At 32.9% G+C, this 12,609-nt stretch overlaps 2 protein-coding genes and 2 non-coding genes across 4 annotated transcripts; 2 read left to right on the top strand and 2 right to left on the bottom strand.

The window, feature by feature from the left end:
• Positions 1-375: 375 nt before the first annotated feature.
• Positions 376-1,455, top strand: ZC328.5 (Apple domain-containing protein; the record flags this gene model as incomplete). Its single annotated transcript, NM_059444.3, has 3 exons — positions 376-435; positions 572-883; positions 1,227-1,455. 3 exons carry the CDS (start codon positions 376-378, stop codon positions 1,428-1,430), a joined length of 576 nt encoding a protein of 191 aa, NP_491845.1. The 3' UTR covers positions 1,431-1,455.
• Positions 1,456-1,606: 151 nt separating this feature from the next.
• Positions 1,607-2,725, bottom strand: cuti-1. Its single transcript, NM_001383247.2, has 4 exons — positions 2,551-2,725; positions 2,322-2,473; positions 2,058-2,242; positions 1,607-1,806 (listed from the first exon to the last, which is right to left on the bottom strand). Exons 1-4 carry the CDS (start codon positions 2,717-2,719, stop codon positions 1,704-1,706), a joined length of 609 nt encoding a protein of 202 aa, NP_001370817.1. The 5' UTR covers positions 2,720-2,725; the 3' UTR covers positions 1,607-1,703.
• A 1,780-nt stretch (positions 2,726-4,505) lies between these two features.
• On the bottom strand, positions 4,506-4,663 carry ZC328.6. The gene has a single exon (NR_050190.1). It is a non-coding gene; the product is annotated as an Unclassified non-coding RNA ZC328.6 (non-coding RNA).
• Positions 4,506-4,663, top strand: ZC328.7. Its single transcript, NR_050191.1, has one exon. It is a non-coding gene; the product is annotated as an Unclassified non-coding RNA ZC328.7 (non-coding RNA).
• Positions 4,664-12,609: the final 7,946 nt, after the last annotated feature.

Below are 12,609 nucleotides of genomic sequence, written 5' to 3'. Positions count from 1 at the left end.
ATGAGCGATAATTAGCTGAAAACCAAAATATTGACTAAAACGTTGTAGCTTTCTCCACGCCAAATTCCAAGACAGCAAAAATTTGCGTCTTGACTAGAAATTTAAACTTGGAACTTATTTTCTAGATCTTAAATAGTGAGTGATCTATATTGCTTCTTAAAAGTTCGGTTATTGCAGTAACAATTAAGCAATGAAGTTCTTTTAAACTGTCTCAAAACTCTTGACATTACTGTATTCTTTGTTCGTTCCTATTTTCACTTCCCTATTTGAAAACTATGACGACTGACTTATTGAAGTTCTCATGTTTTATGAGTATCATAACTTGTGAGACTATTTTAGAACATAAAATGAAACATTATTCTGAACCTGAACGAGATGAGGTTTCAAATCTTTACTTTCTTGGCTCTACTAGCAGCGGCGATAAACATTGGCGAGGTAGGCATTTAAAACTGATTGGTTTGGTTTTACAGTAGTATTCAACAAAATTAATATGCATTTCAAAACTTGAATTTTTGTCATTTTTTAAATTCTATTACCGCTATAAATATTTCCAATAAATTTGTTTTTGAAGGGCGCAAAGCCATGTCGAGCCAAACGTCCGACCACTGAACCACCATCAACAACTACAGTGGAGAGTTCAACAACTCGTGATTCAAAAGCACCTTGTATGGCAGTATTTGAGAATATGAAAGAAGAAGAAGATGGTTTTGAAGATTATGCAATGGGAGTTACAACTGCAGCATCAGTACCAGAATGTAGTAAAACTTGTGAAACTGATGTGAAATGTGCATACAGTTTCTTTAAAACTAACAAGTGTTACGCTTTCGAGAGATTTAGACCAACTGATTTTGTGAAGAATGGAGGGATGCCACTTATTTTCAAGGTGAATACGGGATTAAACTCTGTGACGACAGCCACTAAACGACACGTATGTAGGTAGTAAACATGCCTGGGATAGGCATGATGCAGGCAGGAGGTACATAGGTATACGCTACGCTAGCATATAGGAGGTAGGTAGGCATGACGAAAGAACGTAAGCAGAAACGAGCTGAGAATCAAGCAAGGCACCTAGGTAGACGTAACGTAGGGAGTTAGACAGGTCTTCCTGTTTTGAAAAATTTTAAAACAGGACCGCAAATGTTCGGAAACAGGTAAAGCCGGCCTTCTGAAGCACTGATGCTGAGCTATAGCATATACATATCTTAAAATTAAAAATTATTTTTCAGCTATATCTCAACGGGACGGTCACATGTGACACTGCTACAATTGATGAATTGGCAAATACGAAGGAGAAAATGTACTATCCAGATGGTGGATCTTATTGGCTTTTCAAAAGTATTTTCGATAATTATTCTCTCAGTGTTAAAGATCCAGCCATGGGATATAAGAGAAGAAAGAGAAGTATTCTTTCGTGGTTACTCAATTTCTAATAAAGTTTTGTGTCGCGTTCAAAATGTTGAGAATTGGTAGTTTTTAAATTTTTAACTCGTGAATTACAGGATTTTTGTTGGGCAATAATAACAATTGAATGTTTTTAATGCTCAAATGAGCACAGAAACGTAACAAAACACATTGAACATACGAACGGACAAATAAAATTTAAAGTAAATTTCGAACCGTTTATCAGTAAAACTTTGATGGTAGAGAAATTATAATGAAAATAATTTAAGAAATTCGATTAAAAACAATGTACAATCAGAAATCTATCTGGTTTTGGATGACTCTCTGAGTTCGACGTTCTGCTTGTCTGCGAAGTAAGCTTTATCGTAGAGATAATCAGCAGCTCCTTGAATGATGATTCTTGTCCTGTAAAGTAAACAGTTTATACAGACAGATTTAAATCAATGGTTTTTAAATGTTATCTTCTGAAAGAAAGTTTTGAAACTTGAAACTCATTTTCAACATTTGTTTTATTGGGAGTTTCAAAATCTATTAGAGAAAAGTTCGCATTCTTAGAAAACTATAGAAACCATGGAAGTTCATGTTTTAGGTTCATAACATAGAATTATAAATTAATTAAAGTTAATCTATTAAAATCCAGGCATTTTAATTCTCACCAAATAGCAATTGCAGCAGTGAAGAAAGAAACAACAGCAATGTTGAATGGCCAAATTGGTCCGTAATCTTGTTCAATTCGATGAACTTTTCCAAATATTCCAAAGACTTGTCTTGTGAATTGAATTCCAAAGGCCATGCAAACAATAGAAATGACCGCCCAGATCAGGAGGAAACAGATTATAAACTGAAATTTAATAAGGAATTAAAAGTTTATAGAATAATTAAAGTAGCCGGAAACTTTTCGGAATGAAGGGAAGACTTACTTCAATAAATTTCAATTTTGATCCTAGCATCTGTGGATTTTCTTTCCAAAGTCCAAATGCCATTAGAGCACTTGTTAAAAGAGAAAGTACCGTAATACCAGCTTGAATATAAAACAACCATTTTCCAATTGAATCCGATTTGTGGCTCATTACTGAAAATTGTTTTCTTAAAACTTTAATTTCTAAGTTTTGTGAAATACAACTATTTCTGAACTTCCAATCAACTAACCGTAAAAACAAATAGCTCCAGTTCCCATAACAAGGAATTCAATAAATGCAGAAATGTACGAGGCAGTTGTATAATGCATTGAATTACACGTGGCAGGGGCATAGTAGAATTTGTCATGTGGAGAGTATACAAAGTTTGGAGGCAATGGAGCCACCCGGTCGTTTGGCATGATTTACTGTAAATGTTATAGAAATCAAATTTCAAAAAAAAGAAATATGTGGAACGCTTCGTCAGAATAAGGGCTTGAAACATTTATTCTAATCTTTGAGTGGAAATGTTTAACTCAGAAAAATTCCCATTGGGTTTAAGTGTTCCAAACTGATTGTGAGATGATTATAAAATGTTTAAATTGACCTTAAATGTACCTAATGAAAAGCGGAGAAGTTACCGTATTTTTTCTACATATTAATATGGCAGGCAATACAAGATTTTTACAAATTTGAGCTTGAAGTTACTGGTTTGTAATTACAAAAGATCACATGTTATATAGAAATCAATAAAAAACATTATAATTTGGTTTTCTTGTGAAATAGAAAGCACTTATCAAAACTTGGATGAAAATCTCATTAATATTTTCGACTTATTGAGCTGGCTTTCGCAAGTGTGTTGAACTTAAAAATTCACTAATCAGTAGAAAAACATTAAAAAAAATTGAATACCACTTCAAAAAAATCGATAAGGAAATATATGGATCAAAGTGAAAGACGAATGGTGTGTCTGTTGCCCGAAACGCATTCTCGTTCCTTTCCTTTTCCCAATTGTCCGTGTTGCCCTAGATATCCAGAGAAGAGATGTTCCGATTGTATTGAGATTAAGTGGAGGATCGAGAGAAATAAGAAAATGACCCGCTTGTGTGAGAGGGATTGTATCCGATTTGTGAATTGCGGAGAATGAATGAAGTACAAGGGTATTTATGGCGTCATCGCATATCATAAATGAAATACCACAAGTGATCTGGAAACCTGCGAATTATGTGCAAAAGATTCGTGTTACATGACAAATTTCATGAACTTGTCTGCAAAAGATTTCAGTATAAACACTTTCAAATTTGTAAAAAAATCGCCGACAGTGAAAACACTATCAAATGGCATAGTTTTCATTCAAAAATCTAATTGTCAGCTGAAATACTTGGCTTGTTAGGCAAAGCCCCCACTGACTATATTTTATATTTATGTCGGAAATATGTAGAACTACCGTAGTATTTGTGAAATGTCAAAAAAAAATCGCAAAACGACCAATAATAAATTGAATTATCGTGTTTTTCTCGAATTGTATTTATTAAAATTATTGAACAGGATGGCATATTTTTGTAGCATTGATTTTCGTTTTCAGAGGATATACAAAAATAAAGAGAACCTCTCCTTGTATACTTTCAGTAAAACATTGATGTACTGAAATTTCAATTTACTTTTTAAAAATTGTGAAATGAATAGGTTCTACTGCTCGGAATAAGAAAATTATATGGAAATTCAAATGGAATAACCTATCTGGTTTGTGGATTGTTTCCGTCATTCTTCTCGTAGTATGGCTGCAATACAACTTTTCAGACATTTTTTGTTTACGATTGCTAGGGTTACAAAGATTTGGTGGATTTTCAACAAAATGTTTTTAATAGAGCCAAAAAACAATAATTCCAACTAGTAAGTGAAAGTGTATTATTGAAAAATAATCAACAAAAACCTTTGGTAGAATATTAAAATTAGAGAGTTTGTTTTCTGAATATGTTTATTTTCAAATGAAGTTTTTCCTTATTCTTGCTGTCTTCGCCTTTGTTTTTTTATGTAAAAACTTCTTCTAAAGAGTTTTTAAATTTCTTTTTTGTTAAAAAAAAAGAGTTTCATCATAGTTTTTGATATTTAACTTTCCATTGATTGACTCATCTGATCACTTATTGCTTCAAACTTGTTCGTTTCTCTCTCAAAATCTTCAACTGATCACAAACCATTCTTCCTATCTTTTCCGCCCTCATCTGTTGTTTTCACTAGAGGCTCCCTTTCATTCATTGGCTCTTCAGGCGCCGGAAATCTCGACAAAAGTACGAAATAGTTAATGAAATTGAGAGAAACAGATAGTGTTCCAAAGTTTGCGAGGGTGGATGAGCGGCGCCAGAGATAGAAAAGAAAGGAAGAAGCAATGGAAGATGTGAATAAGATTCTACTTTTTTTTTCTCTTTGTTTTTGTTTTGTTATCATTTGATTGTTATTTGGAAAAAAGTGTCATCTGCAAAATGAATAGAGGGGTCGCAGTGTGAAGGTCCAGGAAATACAGTATCCAGGATTACTGTACTCAAACACATAACCAAATATACATGTTTGAAAACTTTCAGTCAAAGTTTTGGCAAATTGCCAAACTTTAAAATAATTTGAGCTTTTCTAGTCAAAAGATATTTCAAATATGAAATTTGTAGATTACGATAGGTGAATTACGATAGGAGCAAATGCCACTTTTTACAGTAAACTTTGAATAAAAAAATAAATTTTGACTAACTACATCTGATGATTAGATTTCTTCTTGTCGTGTTCATTCTGTGAATCTCAAAATTTTGAGCACTATGTACAATGAAGAAACAGACTAGAAGGGTCGATAACTTTAGACTTTGTATAAAAGGGAAATAACCAGCATCAGGAAAAACAGAATTCTCCTTTTCTAGATTTCACAGCATCGTTTGGAAGGTTTCTCACATTATTCAAACTTCAACAGTTTTCAGAAAACCTTTGCAACAGTCGGACAAAATTTAAAGTCATCATAAGATGACCCTCGACACGGATTCAGGACCAAATCGACATTTAAACCAAAATTAGCAATATTGTAGTCTTCATTAATATTTAAAAAAAATTTAACGGTCACTCTAAATATAGTTCAGAGCTGTATTGTTTATTTGTAGTTTCGTTCACTCCCTCTCGCACTCAAACCATTTTTCAACATTCTTCACTCATTGAATTGGGGGAACTCTCTCCCAAAAAACCCCCAGCCAGACGAGGAACGAAAGAGTCTAGTTGGTATTTGTTGACCATATCATCCACCCTTCTTTTTTCAGTTTCTATGTGTGTGTGTGCAAACTGTCGTTTTTCTATTTTTCTCTGCGTGCTCTTCTCACTTGGCTTTCTCGTTTATCCTGTGACTACTGTCATGATTCAATTGAAACGAAATACTCCCTCAAGTTTTTTCTCTGTATTTTGAGCTTGGTGTTGCATTTGTATCTATAGTTTGATTTGCAATTTCTGACCGATATTTGAGGGTTTGCTTTTGACTTTTCAATTTATAGCTCAAAGAAAATTCCAGAAAAATCAATGTATATCCGTAGACAAAAGCAGGGTAGAGGTGGGGAGGCGAAAGGGGCAAGATACCTAGGAGTCTGAAGTTCTATCTTTTAAGACAAAGTAGCCTCAATCTGTACTTTGTTTCTTTCCAGACCTCACATCTACACATGACCCCGAACAGGCGGTTCATTTTCGATCTCAGCTGAAAAGAGCTTTCGTTTCTTTCTCAAGATTTCCTCGAAATATCCACGAACCCCCACCTGATCGTTTATTTGTTCTTCTTCTTTCATCCATCTGTTCCTTTTCAACTATTTTTCAAACCTCAAAAGAGCATAAAAAGACAGTTCTATGCTTCCAAAAAATAGCTCGAACATGATCTATTGTCTCTCTTCGGGAGACCACCTGATTCTGTGAACAAAATTATTTATACGGGCGACTCAATTCGTTATTTGCACTTTTCCATCGTCTTTCCCGCCAAAAACCATGACCTTTTTATGACGTGTACTTTTTTCTTGAAAAGACACATTTTTGTACGGTTTTTGAACAGGCCAAGTGGAAATCTTTTGTGCTTTTCGGGGAAACACTTGGAAAAAGCAGATGCATGTCAGAAGACACAACATTTTGAATTGTGACACGATAAATGTGTGAAAGTAGAGGGGTATGAGGATTTTGCTTTGAAATGCCAAAAATAGTCTAAATTTTAGATGTACCTCAGAAAAAAAAACAAAAAAAATATCGAGAATTAATGACAGGGAATGAAGTCACAAATCTTCGGAAACACTGCACTTTCTTCCGTAAGATCACATACTTAATACCAATGAGATTAAATTGATGAAATTGAATCCTATTTTCTCTACATTTGCACACTTAACTTAGACTGTCAACGTGATCTCACAAAATCTTCCGACTCGAAACTTTCAAATATTCCCCCTTTCTCTTTCTTAACTGAAGACGCTCCATTCTAAATTTTTAATGCTACAGTATCCTAACTTCATCAATATTATATTCTCAAAATTCAAATTAAAAATTCAAAATTCAAAAAATCAAAGTCAAAATTCTCAAAAAAGAGATTCACCGAGACACAATATTGAAAATGTCGAATATTTCTTTCCCTAAAATAAAATCATGATTTCATCAGTTGGTAAAATTTTTATTTTGCTCGTGACGTCTCATTACATGTTTCCTGTTTTTGAATTCCAGATTCTGAGTCTATTCAATTTTTCTGAAATTCTTTAGAAACCTCGCTGCTCCAATTATTTTTATTAATTTGTGATTCTGTAGCTGGAAACGATAACAGAAGATTCTAAAGTTGCTCTATTTCAATATTGTCTACGTTCTAAATTTGTATAAAATCTTTTAATATGAGTGAGGAGAACCAAATATATCTAGATAAACCACTCGAAAAACTTTTATAATTTTTAGAAATTTCAGTGGTTGCTACTTTTTGTTTGTAAAAAGTTTGAATTTTTTCCATACCACTACCACAGAAATAGATGGCGAGACTCCACATTTAAGCAGCCGGTACATATTTTCAGCGTCACTGGTCATTCAGTTTCATTCACCTGTCGAATAAAATTCCCAGAACATAAACAGGTGAATAGATATCTCAAAAGTTTTTGTCTGAAATTTTCTTGGATAAAAACGAGTAAATAATAATAATATGTACGCACATTTAAATTAATGATTTTTCAGACAAAGTTATGAAATATTGACAGTTTGAACTTGTTATTTTGATCTATTTATGCGAAAAGTATCAAACTTTTATTTGTCGAAATTGGAATCGCACCAGCTTTAGGAATTAAAAGATTAATGTTTGCAAAAATTTTTTCACAGCAAACACGTTAATTCTGAAAGTTAAGCATGCTTTTTTTCAATTTTTTTGTGGAACCCTAACAAATTTCACTTCTAAAAATTTGAAATTTAAAATGTTCTTTACAAAAAACTCATCTTTCAAAAAAATATATGAAAACTTTAACAAAATGATTTAATTTTGTTTATCAAAAATCGTCTCACCATTCCATTCTGAAAATATATAAAATATTCAAAATGTTAAAGGTCTTCGATTTGTCTTTTTTAAAAACATTTGAAAAGTGGGAGGAAGCCTTTTACTTTTCTTTCTGCTAGATTGACCATTATTCATTAGAGTTTTTCATCTTGATCACTTTTGAAATTAGTTCTCAAAAAATACGTTTTTTAGAAAGTTTTTCAAATCTGATATCTCAATTTTTCGAATTTTGGACTTCAGTGAAACGAGCTTCCATAAGCGTATTGAACGATTAAAACTTAAAAAATGTGACATCGCACGACTTTTACTATAGAACGCCAGTAGAAAATACACGTGACGTCACATATTTATAATATAAAATTAGCCACGCTTTCTAGGGTTCAAACGGCAAGAATCGCAACGACGATCATTGATGGTACATTGCCGGATAATAAATAGAGTACGTTAGATCCAGTAAGCTACTCTGTAGCCGAAATCTAACTAATTGCCCAACTTTGGCACAAATACATTTGCTCTGAACAAACTGTTTCCAATGTCTGACCCGAATTTTAAACAGTTGCAAACATTTTTTTGAGTAATGAATTGGCAAGAGTTCGTTCATACTTTGACTGGATTTGTGCAACTGTTTTGTGAAAACACGAAAAAGTTGGCCTTCAAGAGACGAGTGAATTTCCTAAAAGTGAGCATTTTTAGTTTTTTCGTTTTGGAATGCCGGAGGAGTAACATTTGTCCTGAGAAATTAGAGTAATATTAGAAATGCACCGCAATGCCCGCGATTCGAATTAACAGGCGGGATTAAGTTCATGCCTTGAACTGGTAGAGTGTGTGATTCCAATGAGTAATATTTCTGCATTCCTCAGTGATCGTGCTCAACATCTCAAATAATAAATTAATCCTTCAATGAATAGTAACTGTAAAAACCTCTGTTTTTTCTTAAAGTAGCCTCGTTTTAGTGTTATTTTGTCGTTTTAATCCTGTAACTAATTTTTGCTCATTCTCATTCTGAAATGTGCTCGATGACATCATCATTTTCTTGCTTCTTCTATTTTTCTTTCTCCCAAAAACAAACACATCTCATTCTCCTCCTCTTTCTTCTCAAAAATATCCTCATTTTCAGCTCTTCTCACCTCATCAACCACCATCGTTTTTTTCCTTTTCTGGAGCGGTTTCTTTTTGTCTGCGTCTCTCGATCTCTTTTCATCTTCCATTTTTTGCTCAACCCGCCCCGCTGTCCGTTTGTGTGCTCCCCCGGCGGCGGCGACGAGCTCCGAAGGGACACGGAGTACCAGAGCAAAAAAAAACAGAAAAAAGAGCAACACCTTTTCGCGCCCTGCTCTTTTTCTCTTCGGGCTCCTTTTCCTCTCCCTCTCCGCCCCCTTTTCAACATTTTTTTTCCTTTTTTTGAGTGGTCAAAAAGTTTTGGCTTTTTGTTAAATGGAGCCATAAGCGCATGACCAAATGCCTTTTGAAATTTATATTTTGAGTTTTTTTTAAATTTTGCACTTTAATAAACCCACAGCTTTTATTCAAAAAATTACATGTGCCACCCTGCATTTTATGTTTGAAAATATTTTATTTACGGATTCCTGTTAGATTTTTCTAAAATATTTAAGAATTAGTCTTCTAAAATTGAAGTGGGTGTTTTTTCTAAACATTTTTTCACTTTAAATTTTCAAAAAAAAAGATGATGTGTCCACTTAGTTGAATTTTTTTTTTGAAATACTAATCTTTCAAATTTCGCACTTCGAATTTCATGAGAAATTCACGCTTCGAGATATTCTTAGAGTCGTGAAAAATCTAAATACATTGTGTTTTGAACTTTCTGCTGAATCTTTTGTGTTTTCTGATTTCCCATCTGACATTCATCTATTATTCTTGAGTTCCAGGCAACAATTCAAGATATGGGAAAAATGATTCATTTTCCGATTTCTTTGCTTGTTCCATAATATCTTTTAAATTGAATTGATACGCAAGTGCTTTAAAACGGATTATAGTGAGACTGATGTTTGAAGTGAAAACTTTTTTTGTTTAAATCAACGTTCTATTTTTGAGAGATTATTGAAGTTGGCACCCTAACTCAAAATTTTAACAAACGTTCATATGACTTCTAGATCCCAGGTTCATTTTTATGTGAAACTTTTTTTTTGAAATTTAATACAATTTTTATTATTATTTAGTCATAGTAATTGTTACCGTAATTCGATAATTCTTCAATTTCATACATATCGCCTATCATTTTTAAAGTTTGTAGAATTGTTTAAAATCTTGTTACAGTACCCGCTGTATACTATTGCCTAAGTAATTTTAACTCCCTAAAGATTTGAATATTCTGATTTTTTTAAACTGGATTAGCCTAGTGGTACTTTAGAATTACTGCAGATTTTGAATGTAGCGACATTCAAAATATTTAAGTAAAAACATTTCAACAATTTTGGAGTTCATCAAGAGAAAAAAGTTTTTCTACGAGTTTCATATCGGGATACAATATATCCTCATTATGATTTTACTCAATTGTATTTGAACATTGTAGGAAATTTGTATTTGAACATTGTAACATGCAGAAACTTCTCTAAATAACACAAAAGTCCAGGGTTTTCGAAAATTTGGAAAATATAATTTTTGGAGTGTTTGATTATGATATTTGGTCATTTACTGTAATAATACGAGAGTAAACTTTAAAAACTCAATTATTATTTCATCGGTTAAGTTGTTAATCATTAAAAATGAACCAAGCTTGTATCAAAATACAGTTATCCACTCAGTGCAACACAGAGAAATACGGTATCCACGGAACAAATGACAGTTTTATTTCGTAAAATGAACTTAATTTCATAAAATTGATAAAACCTCCGTTTCAATAAGAACAAACTTTATGAGACAAATAATTATCAATATTGACTTTTACATGATTTGGAAACATAGGTTTCGTTGAATCATGATAGCTTCTCAAAAATAACGAAGTTTTAAGACACGTAGCTACTGTAATTTGATGGAGTGTTTTAACTCCTTTCGATGATTTCGAAATTCACTGACACCCATTTTGAAAAGTGTATTGGGGTTGTTGTAATGAAGTTAGTTTGACATTAACTGAATTTCTCGACACTTTGAATACTGACTACTTATTTAAATTGCCCTCTCTTTTCTTTTTTTTGTAGTGTTTTTTTTTGTTTTTTTTTGAATACGTTTCCTTTTTTGTAAATTAGTTCATACTTCAGATATGCATAAATCGGAATGCCTAATACCCAAACTTCAATACCGTATATTAGTACTGCATCTCTATCACAAAATGAAATTTCGAGTTGGCAGCGGCCATGCCTTGAAAGGTGTCACTCAAGATCTGAATTTATGCTGCGAAGTTTTAAGCGACAAGGCTCAAATCTTAAAAACTTAAATTTTAATCCGAAATTTTTTCAGAGTGTTTTTGCAATTCTCAAAAAAAAACAGATCGAACAATTAATAATTTCATATGTCTAAAATTGGAAACTGGGGATAAAATGAAAGCATTCTTTTTGTAATATAGATCCTCCCTTTTTGTGATCTTGAATCCCGAACCTGAGCTCCTCAATCGCTTGTGTGCTTCACACTCCAGAGTCTGATATAAATGTTTTGTAGGGTTTTTGTAAAAAGTGGCTTGAAAACGGAAAACTGCAGATTCGATCTGTCGGAGAAACACCTACAACTTAAAATGTTCTTTAGGAATCGAGTCTAGAAACATTTTTGAAAAAAAAACTCAATTGGCTCAGATATGAGTCTAGAGGGATATGGGAAATTTACCACGCGGTTATACGTACATTTTGTTCGCTGTTTGTTGAAAACATAATTCCAATTTTTCTCATTTCCTTGTTAACTTCAACGAACCATGTTCCCACTACAAATCACAATGACTCAATCGAGCACTTCTTTTGATTTGTATTTCTTTTTTCATTTCTATTCATTTTACTACTATCCTCATCATCATTTGAAACGGTTCGGCGGTCGGATTTTATTTGCTCAATCATCACCTCAAAAGAGAAAAAGAGCATCTTGTGACTCTTGTGAAAAGATCAAAAAGAAAGGAAGTCCTATAAATAGAACTGTCCTTTTTGTTGTCTTTTTGTACTTTTCATGTATTACTACAAGTTACAAAAATCTGCTTCCTGGTTGAATTGGTGACGTGGATTTGGGAAACAATATTTGATTCAAAAAATGGGGGGAAATGAAAATGCGGTTTGCATAGACTCAGGGAGAAAGCATCGAATTTCAGATAAATATTCTCGTTTGTTTAGTTTCCGGAACAAAAACCACCCCTTTCATCGTGAGTTTATCAAAAAAATTCCAACGGAGGACCAACAAAGAATTTCTAGATTTTTAAATGATTAATTATACCTTCTCAGTGAGCAGTATTTGCAAATAGCCAAAAATTCTTTCTGCAACTCTGAATATTAAACGTTTTAGTTTTTGATCAAATAAGTAATGCAAGTGTCACATTTCCATTTCATTTATTTCTCACTTCATCACCCAATACCAATGTATCCTGAAACTTTCTCATAAGTGGTTTGAAGCACGCTAATGTGCATCCTGGTGACGATTATGATATCATGTCATTTTCAGGCTAATGCTATTCGTGTTGGTTTGGATTAGTTTCAGGAACTTGGTTTCCTGAGAATTTAGTTTCTTACCATTTCCTTATCCATTCGTGCTAAACTGAATACCCATTTTTACTAAACTTTTTAATTGAAACATTTTTGAACGTTGGTTTTTCAATAATTTAGGGTTACTGTGGAAATTTAATGCATCAGAAAGATTTAAAAAATT

Source organism: Caenorhabditis elegans, chromosome I, assembly GCF_000002985.6.
Source record: "Caenorhabditis elegans chromosome I".
In the NCBI taxonomy this organism is placed as follows: Eukaryota; Metazoa; Nematoda; class Chromadorea; order Rhabditida; family Rhabditidae; genus Caenorhabditis; species Caenorhabditis elegans.
The sequence above is the reverse complement of the archived record's forward strand: the minus strand, read 5'-3'. Positions and strand labels throughout refer to the sequence as shown.

Coding starts and splice junctions, on each gene's coding strand:
- cuti-1 (NM_001383247.2), bottom strand. CDS start 2,719: ATGCCAAACGACCGGGTGGCTCCATTGCCTCCAAACTTTGTATACTCT. Junction 2,474..2,550: donor TGGAGCTATTTGTTTTTACG/GTTAGTTGATTG, acceptor AACAATTTTCAG/TAATGAGCCACAAATCGGAT. Junction 2,243..2,321: donor CAAAATTGAAATTTATTGAA/GTAAGTCTTCCC, acceptor ATTAAATTTCAG/TTTATAATCTGTTTCCTCCT.